This window comes from Aythya fuligula, chromosome 13 (assembly GCF_009819795.1).
Source record: "Aythya fuligula isolate bAytFul2 chromosome 13, bAytFul2.pri, whole genome shotgun sequence".
Taxonomy (NCBI): Eukaryota; Metazoa; Chordata; class Aves; order Anseriformes; family Anatidae; genus Aythya; species Aythya fuligula.
In genome coordinates, this window is record NC_045571.1 from 14,818,871 (window position 1) to 14,840,399 (window position 21,529).

Consider the following 21,529-nt stretch of genomic DNA (forward strand, 5'->3'; position numbering starts at 1 on the left):
CTGCTGTTGTCAATGGCAGTGTGCTGGCTAACTCCTCCTCAAGAGCCATTCCACCTCCGGAGTGCTGATGCACGTTTGTCAGCAGCGTTGTGATGGCCTGGAGCCCATCTCATTAACCCAACTCATCAGGTTCACGTAGGTGCTCAGTTGCCAGCAAGGCACAACCTGCTGGTTGACATACAGAGCTCCTCCTTGCACAAGGCAGAAGCACACCACAGCCCCCAGCTCTCAAGGTGATTTTTTTTCCCCAGAGAACCATCCCAGGGCCATCTCCATCTGGGAAGTTCTTGCAGAGACTGGCAGGGTCTGGCCTTCCCAGGGGGAGGTGGCTGCATGCCAGGAGCATTTCTGTGCCTTACTGATGGGGAAGGCAAGGAGGAACTGACAACTGTATTTTTCCCTTCCCTTTTCTTGAGAGGGGGCAGATCCTGTACTCATTCAGTGACAAGTGTTCTTTCAGAAGAAATGAGAAAGCTTTTGCCAGCAGATCTCAAGCCAGAAGCCCTGCTGAGAATTTCAAATCCACTTTGGGGTCTGTGCTTGCCCTGCCAGCACAAGGCTGACCAACTGGCACAGGCAAGCACTGACCCTGCTGGAGTCCCACTTGGAGCTGCTGACATTTCTGGGTATTTCTGCTCACCTTTCACCAGGACAGGGTGCAGGCTCCCTCCTCCTCTAGTACTCACCTCCCTGGAAAAAGCAAGTCTTGGCTAGGCTCGAGGGGCCAGCAAGCTCCACATACCACAGTTACAAGGAAGGATGGCTTCATGTTTCCAAAACATGCATGAGGGAAGGAGGTCATGGAGAAGCAAATCTGTCTGCTGAGGGGTTTGCATGAAAGTCAGCCACAAAATTTGCTTGGGAGTGGTGTGCAGTGCCAGGTCCCAGCCATATCCCATGGCAAAACCACCTGCTTTGGACCATGGCCCCCTCTGGGAAGCCAAAGTATGCAGCAAGCACCTCCTGGGGAGTGCCTTAAGGAGCTGGGCTGCCACAGGCCAAGCTTTTTGCAACCGTCACAGAGAAAAGGAAGGAAAAGGCAAAAGTTCAGTCTGTGCTGTGCTCTACAGAGTTGACTCAGCAGCAGCACGCATGCCGCGGTGTCAGTTGAGCAAGGGGATTTACACATGCCTTTTTTCCTTTGTAAAGTCCATTTCAAATCAATTTATCACTCCACAAGCAGCTTCCTTTGCTAGAGCAGGGCATAGAGTTCAGATGCTTGTAGCTGCAAGCCTGCATCCCAGTAGGTACCTTGCAACCTAAGTACACAATCCTAGCCAAATAAGCAAAAACACCTAAGACCTATGAAATCAACCCTAAAGCCCTTCCTGCAGCTGTGCAATATACAGAGGATGGATTGGAGTATCTAAGGGAGAGCACACATGGGTAGCCAAAAAAAGACCTACACAACAGATCAGGGATTTGTGCTAGAGTCTTGCTAAACCCATCTGTGCTGAAGTGTAAATGCAGTTTAATAAGGTATAAGCTCTTCCACATACAAGGCATGAGTTCTGATTGCTACAGAAGACTAAAATGAAAACTTTTGGTTAATAAATTAGCTCTTGATCCCTTTTCCAGCGATATTCCACAGCAAAAGCCCTTCTAATTAGTGCACTATCAGCCTTTCTCAAGAGACACTTTCCCCTTAGTCTGAAATAACCTATTCAACTATACAATGACTTAAAGTGATAATCTATGAAGAAAAAAGACTACCAATTTTAGTTAACAATATCCTTTTGATGAAAAAAATTTTGGGGAGGAGGGGACATGAAGCATATTTGGTACACGATGTGATAAATCTATATACCTCAGCCTCTAGCATATTCCCTCGTGCCAGGAAACAAATACAACCATTAAATGTGATTATATCCTTCCTCCTCTTGCCAACAGTAATGTCTCCAATAAGGCTCATTTAACCTAGAAAGGGAAAATTCTCTTATTTTCTAAGTTTCCAGTCCTCATTATCTTCCCTTTCCCTGCAAAGTCTTAATAGCCTCTTTCATAACAATCAGGAGAAGCTTAGGGAGCCACTCTCACCTAATTAAATCTGTGGGTTTTTTTTTGTTAACAACTCTGTAGACTACATGACAGTAAATAACCTGACTTGTTTTTAATGCAATACAACAGGAGATCTATAACCAATAGCAGAAACTCTAAGGAAACACGGTGCATGGCTGCTCACTATTCAAAGCATGCTGACACCCCCAGGCGAGGCACAATGCCACCCATGTCCGCCAGCCAGCACAGCCCTTGAGAACTCCGGAGGGGATTGATCAGCTGCCCAATATTGGGCACCAGCAGTTCTCAGCTCAATATGCTGAATGACCTTACAGAAGGAGGCTGTGAGGCTGTGCCCTGGTGTGCTCACCCAGGGGAAAGAAAAACAGAAAGAAAAAAGCTGCATTTCCCCACACATCCGTTTTTATGACTGAGCTAGAAAGAGCCAAAACAGCATGCTGGCACCCAGCCCAGTGGGCTGCCGGTGAGGCACAGGGTAGCAACTGCAAGTGTGAGAAAGTTTCCTTCTCACACAGCTTTTTGAGCTCTAAACACTCCCACTTTGGACATTTATCAACCCAACTGTCCCTTCTGGGGTTTCAGATCCACTCACCTTGCCACACAAAGTACTTACTTGCAGCAATTGGCTTTCATCCACATCCTGAGAAAAAGGCACACACCTTAGCTGTGTTTGAGCAGCACATTTGTGATATCTGCAGCTATAACCCAAAGAATTACAAAGCCAACACAGCAAGGACAGCACATCTTAGAGGCTAGTCAAGTCCCCCTGAACCTCAGCTGCCCTGGGGCAAATTTTCTTATTGCTATTTTTTTTTTTTTTAACCTTTGGTCCAGCTCAGTGAGAAGACAGCTATACATGAACAGCCTTCACCATGCTCCAGGTCTCACCTCCCTCCCCAGGGAAAGGGAGCTTTTTGCCCTCCCTCTATATATGCCCTACAAAATGTGGCTGGCCACGTGCTGAGCATTAGAGGGATGCTAAAAGGGAACAAGGAGCACCTGCAGGCAGCCTGCAGGGATGGGACCTGTAACATTCACCTGGCAACTCATTAGCTGTGATCACTCATACTTGCACTTAGTTGCCTTCACAATACTAAAACTGTGTCCAGAATCAGTGTCTGTGAGGCTTTCTCGCCAGTCACCTTCTGGATCACTCTTTGATCAGAGTTAATGGAGGGGTGGACAAAACAACCATTGTGCTTCCAATGTAACCACAAGTCCATGCCCCTCCTCAGGCCTGGATGCTGCTGGACTGTGCCCCCCACCCCACAGCTCCCCAGTATATGGTGCACCCCAGTCTCCCTGCCTCTCACAAGTGCTCCTGCACCATTGGTTTGCAACAAATGAAGCCACAGCATAAGCTGAGACAGGGCAGCCCCACAAAAATCACAATGGAAGGAGGCTCCGGGTTTTGCCTAACCTGATACTCCTGAGATAACTCCTCTGTAAACATGAAAACTGGGAGGTGTTAGACAATATACAAAAAAAATAAAAACTAAATGCCAAGTGCAGTTATATCACCTAGCTGGCTCCAGCCCTCCTGCAGAAAATGTTATTAACACCATTTACTTTCTGTGTTGGTGGATTGAAGATGAGTCTCCACTGGCAGGTGCTGTTGCATTGCTTCATGCTTCCCAGCACATTTCCCCACAGCCCGGCACTTTGCAACAAACCAGAGATGTGTGGGAGGATGTCACTCTCCACTACCTCATTTTTGGGACACCCACTCAAGCAAAGCAGCCCTGCTTGCAGCACACCTCCATCAGATCAGACATGCTGGGACCAGACCGGGCAGGGCTGTGCCTTGCCTTCAGCAGTGCCATTGAGGCCCGTTCCTTCTTCCCTTGCTATTTATTCAGCTGCTGGGCTGTAAGCTCAAAAGCAAGAGGAAAATGATAGGAAAAGCTCTGCGTACCTGCTCTGCATGCCCCAGGCGTGCACCCTCCTGGTACAGCAGCTGCTCCTCTCATGCTGCAGGAACAGACCGCTACCCAGTGGCATGGAATAACCTTTAATTAGTATCTTTTGGCTTATCTGCTGAATATTTGATCAAATAGGTCTTCGGAATCTCATTTCTGAGATGGTTCTGATTTTGAGATAGAACTTTTTAAACACAGAGTTCTTGCTGCTTAACTTTTGAAGAAGCTAAAAGCCATATTTTCAGTTGGGATAGGCCAGGCTTGTCTCCTGGTTTGTTGCAGGGATTAGCTGCTCTACAGCCGCTGAAACACCAGGGGAAAGGGGGCTGATTTTGAAATATATTTGAACTGCCTATCTGCACTACTACTTGACATCGTTATTTTATGAATCACAGCATCACAGTACCTCCCAAGTTGGAAGAGATCCACAAGGGTCCAACTCCTGGCTCCACACCAGATCACCCCCAAATCAGACCCTGTATCTGAGAGTGGTGCCCAAACACTGCTTGAACTCAGGCAGCTCGGTGCTGTGACCACTGCCCTGGAGCCCAGTCAAGTGCCCAACCACCCTCTGGGTGAAAAAGTGGGGGTCTCTAGCAGGTTTCTTATGGCTGGCTCCCATGGGAAGCATCCTTTAGCTGCCCAGTAACACCAGCCAGGCCCTGGACTCTCCCCACTGGCCAGCTTCTCGGGTTGTGTGTTACACGTGGCACAAGAGGAGGACTTCTTCCTCTTAAAAAAAAAAACAACATCCCGTATCATCCCAGGAGCTCCACGGAGCACAGAGAAGGGTGTAGTTGTACTGCAAGGGCTGTATTTACACACCGGTGTTAATTTGCTGCTGCACTTAGTCACTGTAGTCACTGGCAGTTGAATCTAACAGAGTTAAACAAAGCTTTACAGCACACTAGCAAGGCAGAATAGTCAAAGTTTTTCTTCTTTTCCCTTTTTTATCCCAACCGAAGGAAGGGCTTTAGCGATATCTCTTGCCCCGGACCTGGCAGGCATGGCCTGTTAATCAGCAACCAGGGAAGCGGCGGTGATTCACGGCCCGGTTTCTGAGCACAGTTCAAGTCCTCACCTTGTTGTGGCCACGGAAGGAAAACTGCTGCACCTGCGACCTAACGTGCAGTGCTCCCAGGTCTGGCAGCCGTTTCTTCACACACGTGCCCAGCCGGGGCTGCCGGAGCAGGGCAGCAGGGTGCTGCAGCACATCAAAGTCCTGGGGGGAGCGCAGCCCTGCCCAGGAGGGTTGTGCTGGCAGGCAGGTGCTGCTCGGTGTCCTGGCTCAGCCCCGAGCTGAGCACAGCTCTGGAACCGTCCTGCAAATGATCCTGGCATCCCCAGCCTCCACCAGGCGGGGAGGCTCCTGATGCTGTGCTGCTGGATGGGGATGGGGATGGGAGTCTCCACCTGGGAGGGCTTTCCTGGCCTCAGCAGCAGGAAACAACTCACCCAGGAAGCAGGCAGGGGCTGAACGAGTGGCCGAGCTAATCCCCAACCTGTGCTGACAGCTTTGCCTGGGCACGTGTCAATTCAGGAGATGGGCTTTCCCCTTGGGGTATTCACTCTGATCTTCCTCTCTTCTACAGACTCGGTCGTGTTCAGAGCAAGTCCTACACAGGTATTAACACACGGTCAGAAAGTGCCTGACCTTTTCAGGAGGGTTTGCAGCCTGGCTGCCAGAGAGGCTTTCTACAAAAGGACTTTTGGCTCGTTCCTGCAGATCCTGATTTTCAAGTCATGCAGAGGACAGAAACGCTGCTCTTCCTGCCCTAGGACCCACTGCCCAGGACTGCCAGCCCTGGCCAAGCACCCCAGGAGCCCTGCACAAGCCGCAGGTCCCAGAGCCACTGCGACACAGCCCGGGGTCCTTGGGAGCTTGCACCCCGCTCAGGGGGCGATGGCAGACGGCTGCTTCCTCTGCTCCTGCCGCATCTTCAGAGCCAGCATCGCCCGGCGGTACAGGTCTGGGGGAGGAAGGGAAGCGGTCAGGCACTAACCCAGGGACTCTAACCCAGGGACTAATCTCTGGGGCCAAGCCTGGCAGCCTGTGTTGAGTGAGGGCTGCAAGAATGCCCCAGACGCCAGCACAGTGCACTCATGTGCCCTTGCTGCATCCCACCTGAAGGCTGCAGCACTCACCTCCCCAGCAGCCCCCCCCTTGCCCTGCAGCAGCATTTATTCCTGCCTGTACTTGTGCCCCTGCACCAAGCACGATGTGGCCAAGGGCTTCTAGGCAGCTCACATCCCACTGCCAGCAGGCCAACCCCCTGATGCTTTTCAGCAAAATCTGTCCTGGGAAATACCAACCAAAGGTGCTGGAGACCTCCTCCCGCTGCTGCTCCACGGCAGGCTCCTGCGACTTGATTTTATTCTTAATTTTCTTCTTCTTTTTCTTTTTCATGCCCTGCGCTGGATCGAGAAATACAAAATTTCAGACGTCACATTTGGGCAAGGATGCCTCTGTCACCAAACCAGCCGAGAGGACGGCTGCTGGATGGTGGATCCGCAGTCCTCCTGCTGAGATGCCCCGAGATGTCTCTCCTCTTTCCCGGCCAGACTCCTGCAGCCCCACTCTGCGCCCAGCTGATCTGCAAGCAAAGCTAAGGGAGACCACGGGGACTGGTGCTCCAGCACACCACCACATTTCAGGGTCCCCAGACCACCCCTTGGGGTGGCTCTGAGGATCCCGATGTGCCCGTGCCAGCAGCCCTCACAGCCCCCTCTCACCTGGGTGTGGGGCAGCCATCCCGGGGGGCAGAGGCTCCTCCTGCCCGACCCTGTTGGGGGCCAGCAGCCCCACAGCAGAGCTGGCTCGGCTGTCACCCCCTCCTCCTGGTCTGTCCGGTTCCTCGGCCAGGCTTGGCTGCCCCAAGCCCTTCTTCCTCACCTTCACCTTCCTCTTCCTCTTCCCGGGACCCTTTGCGCTCTCCTCCTGGGCAGGGAGAGGAGGGGATGAGGGGAAGGCGATGGCAGCCCCCTCCAGCCTGGCCCACTCCTGCTGTGACCGGGGGGGGGCTCTCACCTTGGGGAGGAGACGGTGGGCGGCCCGGTGCTCCCCCATCTTCCCCACGCCGTCCTGGTTATCCGGGGCATCCCTGGTGGGGCGAGAGCACAGCCCACGGGCTGTCCGGGGGCTGGGGTCGGCCATCGGGGAGCGGGTGGCAGGGAGCAATGAGGAGCGCTCGGCAGCAGCATGTAGGAGCCAGCGCAGCCCCTGCAGGGTGCTGCGGGCTGGGCCAGCAGCCGCACACGGCTCCTGGGGATGGGGGAGCTCGGTCAGCCCCTGAGACCCCCCCCAGTGCCTGGCAAGGGGAGCAGGGTCGTGCAGCCTGCCTGCAACTCACGATGCGGCAGGGCGAGCGGTTCTCGTTGACCAGCCGCTCCAGGGCCAGGCGCTCGATCAGCTCGCAGGGCAGCAGGGCGGCCGCCACGTCCTGCTTGTTCGCCAGCCTGGGGCATGGGGAGACAGCGGGCAGTCACCCCCGGCACCCTGCTGCACCGTGTGGGGGAGACCCGCTGCTTTCTCCCAGTTTGGCTGTGGTTGGGTGAAGCATTGCCCCGAGCTGTGCCCGATGCCGGAGCCCCTCTCCAGGTGCTCTCAGCACCCAAGCACTGCAGGGGTCCCCATGTGCTGGCACCCCTTGGTACCACATCCCCACGGCAGCCTTGCTGCACTGCCCGCAACCCCATCCACGGGCTCCCACTCCTCGCCCCAACCCCAAACCCCGCGGGTCACAGCCAGGAGACTCAGCCTTACAGTAAGAGGGGCTTTCCAGAGACATCAGGGTGACTCAGGACGCGGCTCAGAGCCTTGCGGGCCTCCTCCATCCTCGCCAGGTCACTGGAGTCCAGCACGAAGAGCAGCCCGTGGGCTGTGCTGTAGTGGCTGCGCCAGGCGCTGCGGAAGCGCTGACCCCCGGGCAGGTCCACCAGTGTCACCTCGAATCTGTCCACCCGCAGGCAGATCTGGCCAGGCTGTGTTGTGGGCAGCACCTCACAGGCCAGGGCTGTTTGTGGGGAGAGGGCAGAGGCCAGATGCGGGAGCATCCCCACCACGCTCATCCTCTTCCCCCAGCCCCAGCCCTGCTCCTGCTTGCAAGGATACCCGGAGCACAGCCAGCACCCCGTGCCCCAGGCCAGCAGCTTCACGTCTTTATTTCAAATCCCAGTTTTCCTCACTGGTACCAGACTGGGATAGCCCAGCCATGAGAGATTTGTGGGGCAGAGCCCCTGGCAGTGATCCTGCTGGGATCCTGGGGACGGTATCACCCGCTGCAGCCCACAGGCACACTGGGTGCAAGGGAGCACAACCTCCCCCCACCACGCTCCTTGTGGGACCCCCCCAGCAGAAGTCAGCTTCCTCACCTCTCCCTATGTCCATGATGACAGAGCTCTTCCCTGCATTGTCCAGCCCCACCACGAGCAGGGTCACCTTCCTGGGGGGCAACAACAAGGGGTGAGCAGCCCGCAGGCACACTGTGTCCCACACAGCTCTGTGTGAGCCACCATCCTCAGGGAACAGCGGTGCCCCTGGGCAAGGGACTGCCTGCAGCAGCTCTATTTTGGCTGGGAGAGGGGCAGGGCAGCGACATGGGCTTTCGCCTGGGATGGGGGAGAAGGGAGGGATGGTCCCTGGTGCCTGAGGACAGAGCAAGGGCAGAACTGTCAGCACAGCCCTCAGGTGTGTGCGGGCACCTGGAGCCACCCCGACACCGCAGGAGCCCTCCGCACACTTCCTACGACCACCATTTCCTCTCAGGCTCTATGGGATTAAGCAGCAGTATGCACAGGCTGTTACTTATATGGAAGCAGTTAATGATTTTTCTTAGTACTCTTCCGCGTTAGTGCATTATGGCAACACACAGAGAAACAGCAAGGACGTTTTATGAGCTTCGGCCTGGACCCAGGAGGTTTTTCCTGTTCCTCAACAGTCATGCTTGCTCCGCAGTGACACGCTTCATCTGAGCCACCAGCAGAGCGATTTCCCTTTGCTTTACATGTCAACAACGTTAGTCACTTTCAGTATCTTTTCCATAAATATACACAGGAGTCTGCGTGGGCAGCGAGCTCCTCCTCCGGCGTTACGGTACGGCACCGCACCGTCGCTGGTGGGAAAGGACCATAAACCCCCTTACTGCCCGCAACGCCTGCCCGCCCGGCTCCTCCCCGAGGGAATTAGGTCTGGCCTCACGACACATGCAGGCAGCTCGGTTTCACCTTGCCCTGTAATTCGGGGCCCTCTCACTCGGTGCCACGGTGCCGGTGCCCTCCCTGATAAACGCGCACCCAAGTGCTGAGCTCTCCGGAGAGCCCCTGGAGCGGGCGCACGGCTTTACCTGATGGGCTCCTGTACGGCCTGCAGCCAGGACCAGCAGTGGGAGAAGAGGTGGAACATGCTCTGCAGCCCTGCACCGAGGGGATGGCCGCTCTTTGGCACCTGCAGAACGAGCAGCCTGGTGTGGCTTTGTCCCCCTGCCCGCAGCCACCTGCACCTTCTTGCATCTCAGGGGTGTGATTCAGCCTCTCACCTGCTTGCTCTCCTGCCCGGCTCCCGCTCGCATCTCTTCTGCGTAGCATCTGCTTAAATCTAATCTGGATTTACACGATTTACTCCTTGCAGGCTCCCTAATCCTGGTGGGTCAGCCCAGGCCGGTGGCCACTGGGAAATGGAGTGCTGCAGCCCCTGTGTGGCTGCTCCTCTCGGCACCTCCAGCAGCAGATGTGGCGTTCAGAACAGAAATAAAGCCCAGCTCAGCAGTGCCTGGCTGGGAGCAGGGAGCTGTTGGGGACCCCGAGAAATACCCAAGAGTTTCTCGGGCTCTACTGAAGGCACTGGGCCGTTCTGCACACACACAGCTCCTGAGCAGGGCCCCAAGGAGGTGGTACTGGCCCCAAGGCCCCCAGGCACAGATGCGTGGGCACCCCCAGGCCAGCTACAAGGCTCTGAAGCAGAGGAGGGTCTGGCTGAGAGTGGCACTGGGCTGGGAAGTGGTGACAGTAGGGCGAGGAGCTGAGCCAGCAAAAAGCACCAGCTCCTTGATCTGCAGCCCCAAAGCTCTTATGAGGCTCTTCAGGTTTCCTGTTGCTTCCCACAGCTGAGGCTGCCTTCTCTGAAGCCAGGGGAGAGGCCCCAAGGGGATTTCCGAGCCACAGGGACTTTCGGTGTGGAGCACAGGGTCCAGAGGGACGAGGACACCAGACCTGGTGAAAGGCACACCGGGGAGCTCCCACAGACTGATGGGGTCCCAGCAGCCCGTGCCATACAGCAGCTGGCAGCAGTGAGCTGGGTTGCAGAGGCAGTGCCGGGCACCCCACAGCACCCACGCACTGGGGCACAAAGCGAGGTGCCTGGGAGCTCTGCAGCGAGCAGGGAGCTGCAGCAGGTTAATGATTGACCGAGGAAGTTTCCACACCCATCTCATGGCCAGACACCACAGCTGCACGGTTTGGGGTGACTGTTCGTGTGCCCCACGTACGTGGCACCACCCTAGCTGCGTCAGGCAGAGGGAGAGGTGACCGGGCAGCACCCAGGGCACTGCAGGGCTGTCGTGAACACCTATTAGCTGAGCGTTTGTCTCATTTCTGCATGCCAGTAAACAACCTGCTTCCTGGCCTCCACGGCTTCCTTGCCTCCCCCTCGTGCTCATCCCCTCCTCCTACACCGAGGTGCTGCAGGATGGGTCAGCACCTCTGCCACAGCCCTGCTCCACTTCCCAGGGCCCAACGGTGGCCGTGTCCCCCGGTCCCCAGTCTTTTCCTACTGCTCCTGTGCTCACGGCCTCACCGGTACCAGGGGCAGTGCCAGCTTTTGCAGGCAGCACGGGGCTGGGAAGCTTTTTGCTGATCTGTCTGCACCCGTAGTGCACGGGCACTCTGGGGACGGCAGCATCTCCCTGTGCCTGGGGATGGCACTCGCCAGGTGACAGCCGGGCCAGGTGGCAGGAAGAGGCACGACCACGGGTGCTATAAATAGAGGAGAGCAATGTGGCAGACAGCTGCACAGCCTCCCAGGGGACAGCAGAGCGGGTCTCCCTCCCTGCACCAGCACATTTTGAGAGGTCTCCGCTGTCGTAACGCCTCTGTCTGAAATTCCTGGCTGCAGGGACTGGGAAAAACCCCAGGCAGCAACAAAACCACCCCTCCTGACGTGCCCACAGCCAGGAAAACCTCAGAGAAACACCCCCAAAAACAGCGAAACCTGCACTCAGCTCTAGAAAGACGAGAGAGGGCCAAGCCCTCGTCGATGGGCGGTTTGCTCCTGCCCAGGACTTGGCTCGGAGAGCCGGGGCTCATGTTACAGAGCAGGCGGCTGGCAGGGTGCCCGCCTGCGCACCCGGCGCCTTGGGTGGCAGAGGGACACGCGCGTCCCCTCTCCCTGCACGCCCCGCGGCTCGGGGACACCCCCGGGCAGTGCCAACGGGGACCCAACGGGAGCCGTCCGGGTTTCCTTGGTGACTGTTGCCAGGTGAGAAACTCCGAGGCAGGATTTATTATCTTGGTGGATAAGAGGAGATGTTCCTCGCCGGGGCTGCTACCGGACCCTGTCCCGGCACCACGCTGCGCTGGACGCCCCAGTGACACCGGTGACAGCGGGGTCCCCGAGAGCAGGCTGTGCCTGAGGAGCCGGGGCTGTGCGGCCCCTGGTATCTCTACCCGGAAGGCAGCACGTGTTTTAGGGCTATTTCTGCCTGCTGGAGAGTGGCAGGAGAGGGAAGGAGGCAAAAACCACAGGGACCGCGGAGAAGCACAGATGGACGTGGGCTGGTGGGCTGCCCTGCCTCGGCTTCCCTAGACCCCGTGAGTATGCACCGAGCGGCTTTGGGTGCACCGGGACCACCACATGGGGCCCCCGGGGTGAGGAGCAGAGCGGGGAGACAGCGGTGGCAGGGCTGGGGAAGGCTGCGCATGGGGAGTCACAGCTTGCACCAGGCAGCTCTGACCAGAGGTGACCAGGGCTGCCTTCAGCACTGAGCTGGGGTGGCAGTAAAAACCAGGTGAGGGCGAGGACCGGAGTCCCAGCAAGTGTCTGCAAGCTGTCCTGGTCTTCTCGGGACTGCTTCGTCTCTGGACCTGCCCAAAAAGGCAGGGGCACAGCAACCGCGGCAGGGCAACGATGTGCCTGAGCTCTGGGGAGCTCAGGTGTTGGACAACAGCAGCAGGCCAGTATGCAAATATCTGCATCGCTCCTTTAATCCCCACACGGCTCTGGTGGCTAACGATAAAGCCGATCATATGGGCTCGCAAATCCTAGGAGCTAATTACACCCCAGTGCCTGGCAGTCAGGCTGGAATCGCAAGATAATTGCCACCTCCGCCGTGGAAACCTGTTGTCAGTGAATCAGGGCCCTTGCAATGTTTGCTAGCAGAGTGTGGCAGGCCAGCAGCTGCTCTGCAGCTATTTTAGGAGAGGGAGGCCATTTTTCTGGATCTCTTTTGCCCCCCCCCAGCAGACGGCACGGCTGCCCTGAGCCCCACGGCGAACGCAGAAGCAGGGAGATGTTGATTTCAGAGCAGGCAGGTAAGTGCCCTTCTGGCCTGTGCAAACATCAGCAAGCCCCAAACAAGTTGAAACACGGCGAAGGCAGCTGAACACCGGCTCCTCCGCTGGGTTTTCTCGTCCTGTCCCCGCTCCCTGCTGCAAGGGGAAGCTGACAGCTCACTCCTGCACCGTGCACAGAGCTCGGTGATGCCCCTGCGGCAGCTGCAGGCGCTCCCCGTGCTTGCACGGTGGTTTTGCTGAGTGCAGTTCAAGGCTGCTGCTCTTTCTGCTTTCCTGCACCAGGGCGTGGGCAGGAGGAGGTGAGCGGAAAGCGTGCCTGCAGGATGCCCCCAGCCGGGTCAGCCGCTGGCAGGGCCAGGCACCGTACACCTGGTGGGAGCAGGGGAATTGGGTAATTAAAAGGAACTTTAAGTCCTCCCACCTGGTTTACAGCCTCTCAGCTGGGACTGTAGCCAAAGGGCCATGATTTCAAAATGTATAAATATCACTAAGATAAATCCACCAAACAGAGGCAGCTCTATCTTCTTGGGAAGCATTCAAGCCACGAGGCAGCACAAGATGCCCCGTGCTGGGACCGTCTCCAGGGCCCCACCGACCCCCAGCAATGCCGAGCCTCACACAGCCCCCAGAGGACTTAGAGGGGTGAAGTCCTCAGACAGACCCAGGTTTTCCTCCCAGCAAATGCCTGCTTGCAGGGTAAAGGAGTGAAGCTGCAGAAGGCAAACGAAAAGGAGCAGCAAGAGCAGTCACAGGAAACTGCAAAGCAAATGGAAAAAAATATTTTCCCAACCAAAAAATATTCCACAGACAGGGCAGGAAAAAAAAATTACAGCTGAGTTCTTGAGAATGCAATGCAAAGTCCAAACAGTTTAAGCTGGGAAGACTGGTCATTTGCAAAGTTATTTCCAAACTAAGTAAAAAGTTCCTGGCTCACAAATTCCTCTAAACCCCTCCAGCTGCTCCATCTGGCCACTGCAAGGGCACAGAGCGCAGGCTGCTTCTCCTGCTCACAGCACGTCTGGCTGGGAAGCGTTTTGTGATCTCCGTCCAGCGTTTTGTGATCTCCACAGGGTCTCCTGGGGATCCTCATGTCCCCACCGCCACCCCGTGCAGCACCAGCTGAATGTTAACTCCACGGCACAAAGTGCATCCCAGGGAGGTTTCTGATCTGAGCGGGCAGCAGGGGGGGAAGCACTGCCATCCTGCGCCCCGAGCAGCTGCCTCCACCGCTGCGTGCAGGGCTATATTTGGGAAGCTGGCAGCGTGGTGCTTGGCATGTCCCAGGGACTTATTGGGAGCGATGTCTGCTCCGGGGTCCTAGTGCGGTGAGGGGGGGAAAGGAGAGGGAACCAATTTCAGGAGCCTGTGGGTAGTTCTCCTGCATCTGGGCTCTTTAAGGGCTGTTGCAAGTTATTCCCTGCCATCTCCATTTTTCTTCTGCTCTCCTTTTACAGGAGCTGAGCTGCTGGGCAGGCATGTGTAAGCGAGACGTGCCTATTTTCAGTGTCAGAGCCGGTGAGGGAGGCTGTTCCTACCTCTATGTATAGCCCAGGCTGTCACACACAAATGCCCTCACTCATCCACAGGCATGCAAGGGGCTGGAAAAGCTGTACAGCAAATCCCGATTTCACACGGTGCATAGGCACTGTTGCTACATCCCCGTGTTCAAAGCGCATTGTGTGAACACTGGGATTAATAAAATAATGAAGTCTGGGATTAAGAGAATAATGAAGCTGGGTTGTGCTCCAGGACAAGGCTCTGAAAACAGGAGAAGTGACAGTCCCATGTGGGGACAGCGCCCGGGGATGGCACCTTGGGCATCCTCGAGTGGTGGGACACACAAACGGTGATGCCCACAGCAAGGCAGGGGGCAGGACTGCCCGCGGGCAGCACTGCAATGGCCAGGTCCAGGGTGTTTGTGCCACTGTGCCCACACTGGGTTTGCAGAGGAACTAATCCCAGGTAGAGGGAGTGGTAGCAGGGAAGGATCACCCTCTGATACTCTGCAGACATAGATCACTTTTATGACCTGTTGTTTACCGTGCTGAGCTCTGGACAGGTAGGCTTAGGCTTGAGGGGTGACTCACAGCCTGAACCAGAAAACAACCCTCTGCCTCTCCGTGCTTGAACAGAAAATAGGATAATAACTGGTGTGGGGAAGCGCTGTGAGGCTTTGTCCATCCATTCCTCTGATGGGTACTGAGGCTCCGGGACACGGGACTGGAATTCTTGACTTCTTAAACAATTGCTCTTAAATATTTCATCATGAACCAGGGGAAGATGAAATTAAAAATACGATGACTCTGAGCCCAGGCATTGCTCAGCCGAGGGCTTGGTGACCTGCCAGACTCCTGGGGGATGCTTTTAATTTGGATAAATGGAAGTTGCATAAATGATTTAAATTGCACGTCGCCCTTGCTGCTAATACGGAGGTGTGGGAGCAGTTGGCAGTGCCACAATTTGTGCTGTCACCGGCTGAGCTCCTGGACACGCTGCGTGCTGGGGCCAGCACAGCCACTGCCTGTGCACGGCTCCCACCCTGGGTGTCTGCAGGAGCTGCCCGGCTGGTGGCAGGCTCACTTGCTTGGACCCTGCTCCCTTTGCACTCTGTCCTGCTGTTTTTTTTTGGGGGGAGGCTCTTTTCCAGAAACACCTTGAAAATATGTAACTATCATACCAGAGCTGAGAGGGAAACATGTAGGCTTCCCGTCCCCTCCGGTCGGGCCAGTCTGCGTGAGCTCAGAGTGTTTGTGGGCTCCTCAAGCAGCTGTTTGGTGCTGGGAGGGAAAGAGTGGAGCAGCCGCAGCAGGCGGGGCTGCTGGTCTGCGGGAGCTGTCATCGGGGAGATGCAACCTCCGAGGTCTCGGGCGGTTTCAGTCTCAGCTCAGCCTCTGATAAGCCCAATAGCCCTGGAAACGCTTCCATCCCGGTAACGTGGGGGCAGCTCTCACTTGTGGGGTTCGTGGGGTTTCATACTGCAGGGGAAATGAGCTTGTGCTGTGCGTGGGGCCGGGCAAGTGATGGGCACAGCATCGCCACTGGCTGCTCCCCTGCTGTCAGCGTGGGCACCTGCCGAGGGCTGAACACCCAGTTGCTCTTAAAAGATACCTGAGGCTTCCCGGTTGTTCTAAAGTGGGGAGAACTGGCTGACCTCAAGCACTCCTTGCCTCGTCATGTCTGTCCCAGCCAGCCGGCGTGTGCCCAGCCCGGGTTGAGTAATCTGGCAGGCAGAGAGCTCTTGGGGCAGGCAGCTCACAAGCATCGCCGCAGAGGCTGCTGCCTGCGCTTGCACCAGCTCATGGGGGAGGCTGGCAGAGACCTGGGCAGGCAATGGGGGCTCTGGGGGCAGAGCAGGGAGCCCAATGACCACTGGTGTTGGGAGCAGCTCAGCCAGCCTGTGCTTTCCCATCACCTTGAAGGCAATGGGAAAAGCGCCCTACTCTAAGCCGTCATGGTCTCCCACCTGGATGCTTGCAGGAGCCACATCTCCTCTGTAACATCCGACCCCAATCCTCAGGCCAGCCCTACACACATACCCTGTCCCTTCCAGCCACAAACTGGGGCAGCAGCTGGACTTGTGAGACAGCAAAATGCTCCCTGCCCTGGTGTTGCCCTTGCTCTCACGTACTGACCCACAAAGTGGGGGGGGTCACAGGCAGTGGGTGCCGTGGCCCAGCCCCACGCACCCTTCTCCTGGGCTGGAGCTCATGGTTAGCCCCAGAACTGCAAGGTATTGGGTGCAACTGGCCTGCCTGTGGGGCAGGGCTGGCATGCGTGCTGGGGACCCCGCTGTCCCCAGGACACAGCCTGACACCTCTGCCCTTGGGGACCCGCCCCATGCTGCTGCGAGGTGGGAGGACTTGGCGCATGGGGGTGATCCCGGGGGGCACCCGAGATGCTCAGGGCACGCAGGGGACAGCACAGGGGACAGCAGGGCTGGGGTTCCCGGGGAGGGTGTCCTGGGCGCGGCAGGGGGGCGTCCCCAGCAGGGATGGGGCAGTGATGGGGTGGAAAGCCCCCGGCAAAGCTAGGGGGCGTCGGGACAGGGGCACGAGTGGGGGCGTCCTGGGGAGGGGGCTCCGGGGCAGAGCGGGGGGCCCGGGGAGGAAGGTCCGCGTCCCTCCCCTCCCCGTCGGGGCGGGCCCGGGAGCGCTGCCGGCGCCGCCCGCCCCCGCCCCAACCGGGGCCCGGCCCGGCCCGGTACAGCACGGCCCGGCCCGGTACAGCACGGTCTGGCGGGGCCGTGCCGTGCCGGAGCAGCGGCTGCCCGTCGGGGCACCCTGCGGCGGGGGCGCTGCGCTCCTCCCCGCCCCGCAGCGCGGCTCCTCTCTCTCCGCTGCAGCCCGGGATGGCGCCGCCGCGAGGCTGAGCCGGGCCGGGCCGTGCCGGGCCCCGGTTGGGCCGGGATGGACGGTCCGGGAGGGGGGCAGCTGCCCACCGCCGCCCCGTCGCGGGCGAAGCTGCCGCTGGGCATCGTTTTCTCGACGGCGCTGTTCTGCGGGGAGAGCGCGGCGGCCGCCGTCCTCTGCTTCTCCTACAGCCACTCCGACGACCGCTTCTGGCTGGCGCTCACCGTCTTCTTCATGCTCTGCCCCTCCGTCCTGGTGCAGCTCACCCTCATCTTCGTGCACCGCGACCTCAGCCGCGACCGCCCCCTCGTCCTGCTCATGCACCTGCTGCAGCTCGGGCCCATCATCAGGTGAGCGCCGCGGGGACCCCGGCACGGCACGGACCGGCACGGCACGGCACGGCGCGACCACCTTTTCCTCCCCCATCCCCGGGCACCCGCTGCCAGCAGAGCCCCCCCCCCCCCCGCAGCAGGTGCCCAGCACAACGGGACAGCCCCCGGGGGCTCCCCGGTCCCCTCCCCGGTCCTCTCCCCGGTCCCACTCCGGTGCCGGCTGCCTGCCGGACCCCTCTGGGCACAACCCGGCTCTCCCAGCCTGTTGCATGTGCGCTGCCAGAAGTGCTCCTCAGGCAGCTGCTTTTTGGAGATAGCGCTTCTCTTCCCCTCCCACTTTGGGTTTTGCCATTGCCTCGCTCGGGCTCACGCTCGGAGCACAGATGCAAATCCCTGCCGGGGTGTCCGAGGGTGAACAGCAACCAGGGTCCTGCCTCGGGAAAAGGTCCCGGGGCTTGGGGAAGGTGGGGGGCTACCGGACACGGAGGAGAGGAGCTGGGGACTGCCACACCCCCGTGGGGAGAGGAAGGCGAGGGGGTGGATGTTGCACAAGCCAGAGAGGTGCCGCTCTCTCACTCCTCGGGAATGCCGCCGTGCCTCCCCAGCTGGCTTCACCCGCCGTGCACGGGCAGGAACATCGCGCCGGCCCCAGAGCTCACCAAGATCCCTGGCACACGGGGCTCCTTTGACACCAGCAGCCACGTTTTGGGGAGCACCAGCAGCAGAAGGGCTGTGGGTTTATGTCGGACTATGCTGGCCCGTGGTGGTGGCGTGGCTCTTGCCACACTGACCACAGCCTCTTGGAATTGCTACGATGGGGCTTGGATGCTTACAAGAGGTGTGCAGAGCTGCTGCAGCCGGCTCCTCGCACAGCAGAGTGAGCCCAGCCTGCTGAGAAGATCTGGCAGGGCACCACACGCCAGCTTTGTTGCCCTTGAAGCCAGGCCGCTTGGATGAAATCATTTTCCCGTTAGAGTCTGGAATAAGCCGCGAGCACCGACTCGATGTGGCAAAAGCATTGATCCAAAAACCCTCCTTCCATTTAATGGGTCTGAAACAGAACGACTGCTGCTCTCCTCATAAATAATTACCTCCTGCTGGTCCCCGAGCCAGCTTGTCCCGGGCAGAAGCCAAGCCTGCCACATCAGTCCTCCACTGGTTGCTCCTTGTCCACGCACGCTGCTGGCGTGGGTGTGAGGCCCAAGGAGAGCGGAGGGGCTGGAGGCTGCTCTGCTGCAGGGGCCTGGCATCGGGGAGGCAGCAGTGGAGCAGCACGGAAGGGACCAGCCTCTCCAGAGACGTGCGGGTGCTCTGCAGGGACGGGCTCAGGAAGCGCCGTGTTATCTGCCCATCGCAACCCCCTTCCACCCAGCTGTCTGCTTCCTGCCTCCACCAAGGAGGAAGCGCAGAAGACTTTTGGTCAAGAGATCAAACACAGTAGCAAATCGTATTTGTTGCCTCCACATATGGAAAGAGGTTTTTTTTGTGCCTGTGGGTTGCACAGCAGCAGAAAAACAGAGCCAGGTGTGATAAATCCCGTCCCTTACGTCCCTTTCACTCCCAAAAGAGCTACTGTTCCTGTATCACCTACGCTGCACCCTCCTCACTGCCGGTCCCTTTTTGTCCCTGTGCTCCCGAGCACCGGAGCAGGATGAGGGGCCGGGGAGCAGCATGGTGACGGTGGCCATGTCCCCACAGGTGCGTGGAGGCCCTGGTAGTGTACTGCAGGTCGGGGAGGCAGGAGGAGCCCTACGTCACCATCACGCGCAAGAGGCGGCTGCGGAAGGGCTATGAGGTGGAGATGGAGCAGGAGGTGGGCCACTCCATGCGCCGGCTGGCCACCCACCGCAACGCCTTCAAGCGCATGGCGGTCATCCAGGCCTTCCTGGGCTCCACCCCGCAGCTCACCTTGCAGCTCTACATCAGCATCCTGGAGAAGTACGTCCCCGCCGCCCGAGGTAAGGGGGTCAGGGCCATGTGCCGGGCACGTGGGGTGCAGGCTGCTGTCCACAATGGGCATGCAGGCAGGGAGGGCATGGTGACACCTCGGCTGCTTGTGGTGCTGTGGCATCCACGTCACACTCCACGGGTGCACCCCAGCCATCCCTGCCTGCCCTGAACACGGAGCACAACCTGCAGAAGTTGGCGCCTGCCTGTTCCTGGTTTGCTTTGGCCGTGCCAGCTCTCTGCTTGCCATCTTGGAGTAAGGTTGGGGAGGGGTGACAAGAGCTAGCTGTGACTGAGGGGCTCCCAGCTCCGGTGCTTGCCCTGCAGAGCTGTGTAACCCCCCTGACGCTGTGCCCCATATAAACCCTGTGCCCCTGCCCCACGGGCAGCAGCCTTTGGGTGAGCTGTACCGTCAGCCACCTTTGGAAGCCAGGCTGCTCCTGCTCTGCTTTGGTTACTTGATTTTTCAGGCTATTGGGGGTCCCCAGCACAGCAGTTCAGGGGTTCTGCCACCTGCTCGAGGGGTCAGTTATGTGCTCTGGTGCTCCCTGCATCAGACCCAGCTTCTAACCTCTGCTGCGGTGTGCCAGTGAGCCACGTGCGCAGGGAGGCCCTTGTGCCTTCTCAGATCTGAGCATCTGGTGAAGAATGCTGACCCTCTCTCCCCTGCAGTGCTGAACGCCCAAATATTTGCACAGGCTCCAGAACAGGTAGCAGGGTAGAAACCCAAATAAACCTCATGGCTGATGAGGAGGAAGGTGGTTTCAGGTGCTGGCTGCTCTGTTGAGGACCCAGTGCACTGCAGCCATGAGCATCCCCCAGCACTGCCTGACTCCCCTGCCCTCTCCCTCTGCAGCCGTCCTCATGGGGATCTGCCTGGTGTCCGTCACCTACGGGGCGCTCGTCTGCAACATCCTGGCCATCCAGGTCAAATACGATGACTACAAGGTCCAGCTGCGGCCGCTGGCCTTCCTCTGCATCGTGCTGTGGCGCAGCCTGGAGATCTCCACCCGCGTGGTCGTCCTGGTGCTCTTCAGCACCGTCTTCAAGCACTGGATCATCCCCATCGCCTTGGCCAACCTGCTGGTGGTCTTCTTCCTGCCCTGGGTGCAGTTCTGGCGGAGCGGCACGCGGCTGCCCGACAACATTGAGAAGAACTTCAGCCGGGTGGGCACGGTGGTGGTGCTCTTCGCCTTCACGCTGCTCTACGCCAGCATCAACATGTTCTGCTGGTCGGCCGTGCAGCTCAAGCTGGCCGACCGGGACCTCATTGACAAGTCGCAAAACTGGGGCCTCCTGGCCGTGTACTACGTGGTTCGGCTGGCGGAGAACGCGGCGCTCGTCATCCTTTGGTACTTCTTCAAGACGGACGTCTACGAGAACATCTGCACGCCGCTGCTGGTGGTGCAGCTGCTGCTCGGCTACTGCCTGGGCATCTACTTCATGCTGCTCTTCTTCCAGTACCTGCACCCGTGCCGACAGCTCTTCCGACGCAACGTTGCTGATTTCCTGCACTGCGTCTGCTGCCGGCGGTCCCCGGGCAGCCCGGAGCGCCTTGAGGCGCCCCACGAGCCCGGCGTGAGGCACAGCATCGTGTGAGGCACGGCCCGGGGCTGCAGGCTACAGACAAAAGGGGATGGGGCAGCATGAACCATGCCGAAGACAGCCGCTCCCTGGCCCTGCAGTGGCCACGGGTCCAGGTGCCCTCAGCTGAGCACCGGCGGATCCCCGTGGTGGCAGGGGACGGGAGGGCACCTGCCTGGACCACGTGCCCCGGCACGCACAGGAGGGACCTTTGGGGTGTCCAGACCCCACAGGGCAGCAAGCGGGGTGCGGGGCATTGGGGTGCTTGGTCCCCACCCTGGTGCCTTTGGTGACCCCAGGGACGCAAGGGCTGCTCCGGGACTGTTTTGAGCAGTAAAGAAACTTTGCAGTGGCTCCGCGTCCGGGTGCTGGCAGGCGGCTGGTGACTCACGTGCGGGTGGGGATCGTTGAGACGGGGCTGGCCTGGGTGCACGTAGCCCTTGCTCAGGCTGCCTGCAGGCCCCAAGAGGGAGCAGGATGCGGCCGGGCCCTTCCCAGAGCAGTGGAGGTCCCACAGCCCACCACCCGTCCTGCCCAAATGCTGCGGGATAGCGCTTGCCCTGCTCTGGGGCTGATAAGGTGCAGGAAGGCTGTGGGGTAGGGAACGGCCTCATCCTGCACCTCTGCCAGCATGGCCCTGGCTGCCGGCCAGGAGCGACCCCGACTCCAGCATGGAGTGATCCTGCCCACGCTGTTCCCACAGGGGCCAGGCCCTGGCACCAGTTGGCATCCCTGACACCAGGTCAGGGCCCTACTGCTGAGCGTAGCCCCCCCAGCAGCCCTTTGTGGGGCCGCTGCTCTCTGGGAGGTGCTGGGTGCCCACAGGGGCTCAGCACCATGGGGCACTCACTGGGTAGGAGCTCACTGCCCTGGT

The 21,529-nt window shown here is 58.8% G+C and overlaps 2 protein-coding genes across 2 annotated transcripts; one reads left to right on the plus strand and one right to left on the minus strand.

Moving 5' to 3' along the window:
* Positions 1 to 5,831: 5,831 nt before the first annotated feature.
* On the minus strand, positions 5,832 to 9,339 carry ARL13A (ADP ribosylation factor like GTPase 13A). The gene is made up of 7 exons (XM_032196440.1): positions 9,281 to 9,339; positions 8,310 to 8,380; positions 7,702 to 7,951; positions 7,289 to 7,394; positions 6,672 to 7,200; positions 6,252 to 6,353; positions 5,832 to 5,908 (listed from the first exon to the last, which is right to left on the minus strand). The coding sequence occupies exons 1-7, from the start codon at positions 9,337 to 9,339 to the stop codon at positions 5,832 to 5,834; spliced, it is 1,194 nt and encodes a 397-aa protein (XP_032052331.1).
* A 1,848-nt stretch (positions 9,340 to 11,187) lies between these two features.
* Positions 11,188 to 20,670, plus strand: XKRX (XK related X-linked). Its single transcript, XM_032196441.1, has 4 exons — positions 11,188 to 11,409; positions 16,808 to 17,142; positions 18,823 to 19,082; positions 19,928 to 20,670. Exons 1-4 carry the CDS (start codon positions 11,188 to 11,190, stop codon positions 20,668 to 20,670), a joined length of 1,560 nt encoding a protein of 519 aa, XP_032052332.1.
* The last annotated feature ends 859 nt before the right edge of the window (positions 20,671 to 21,529 follow it).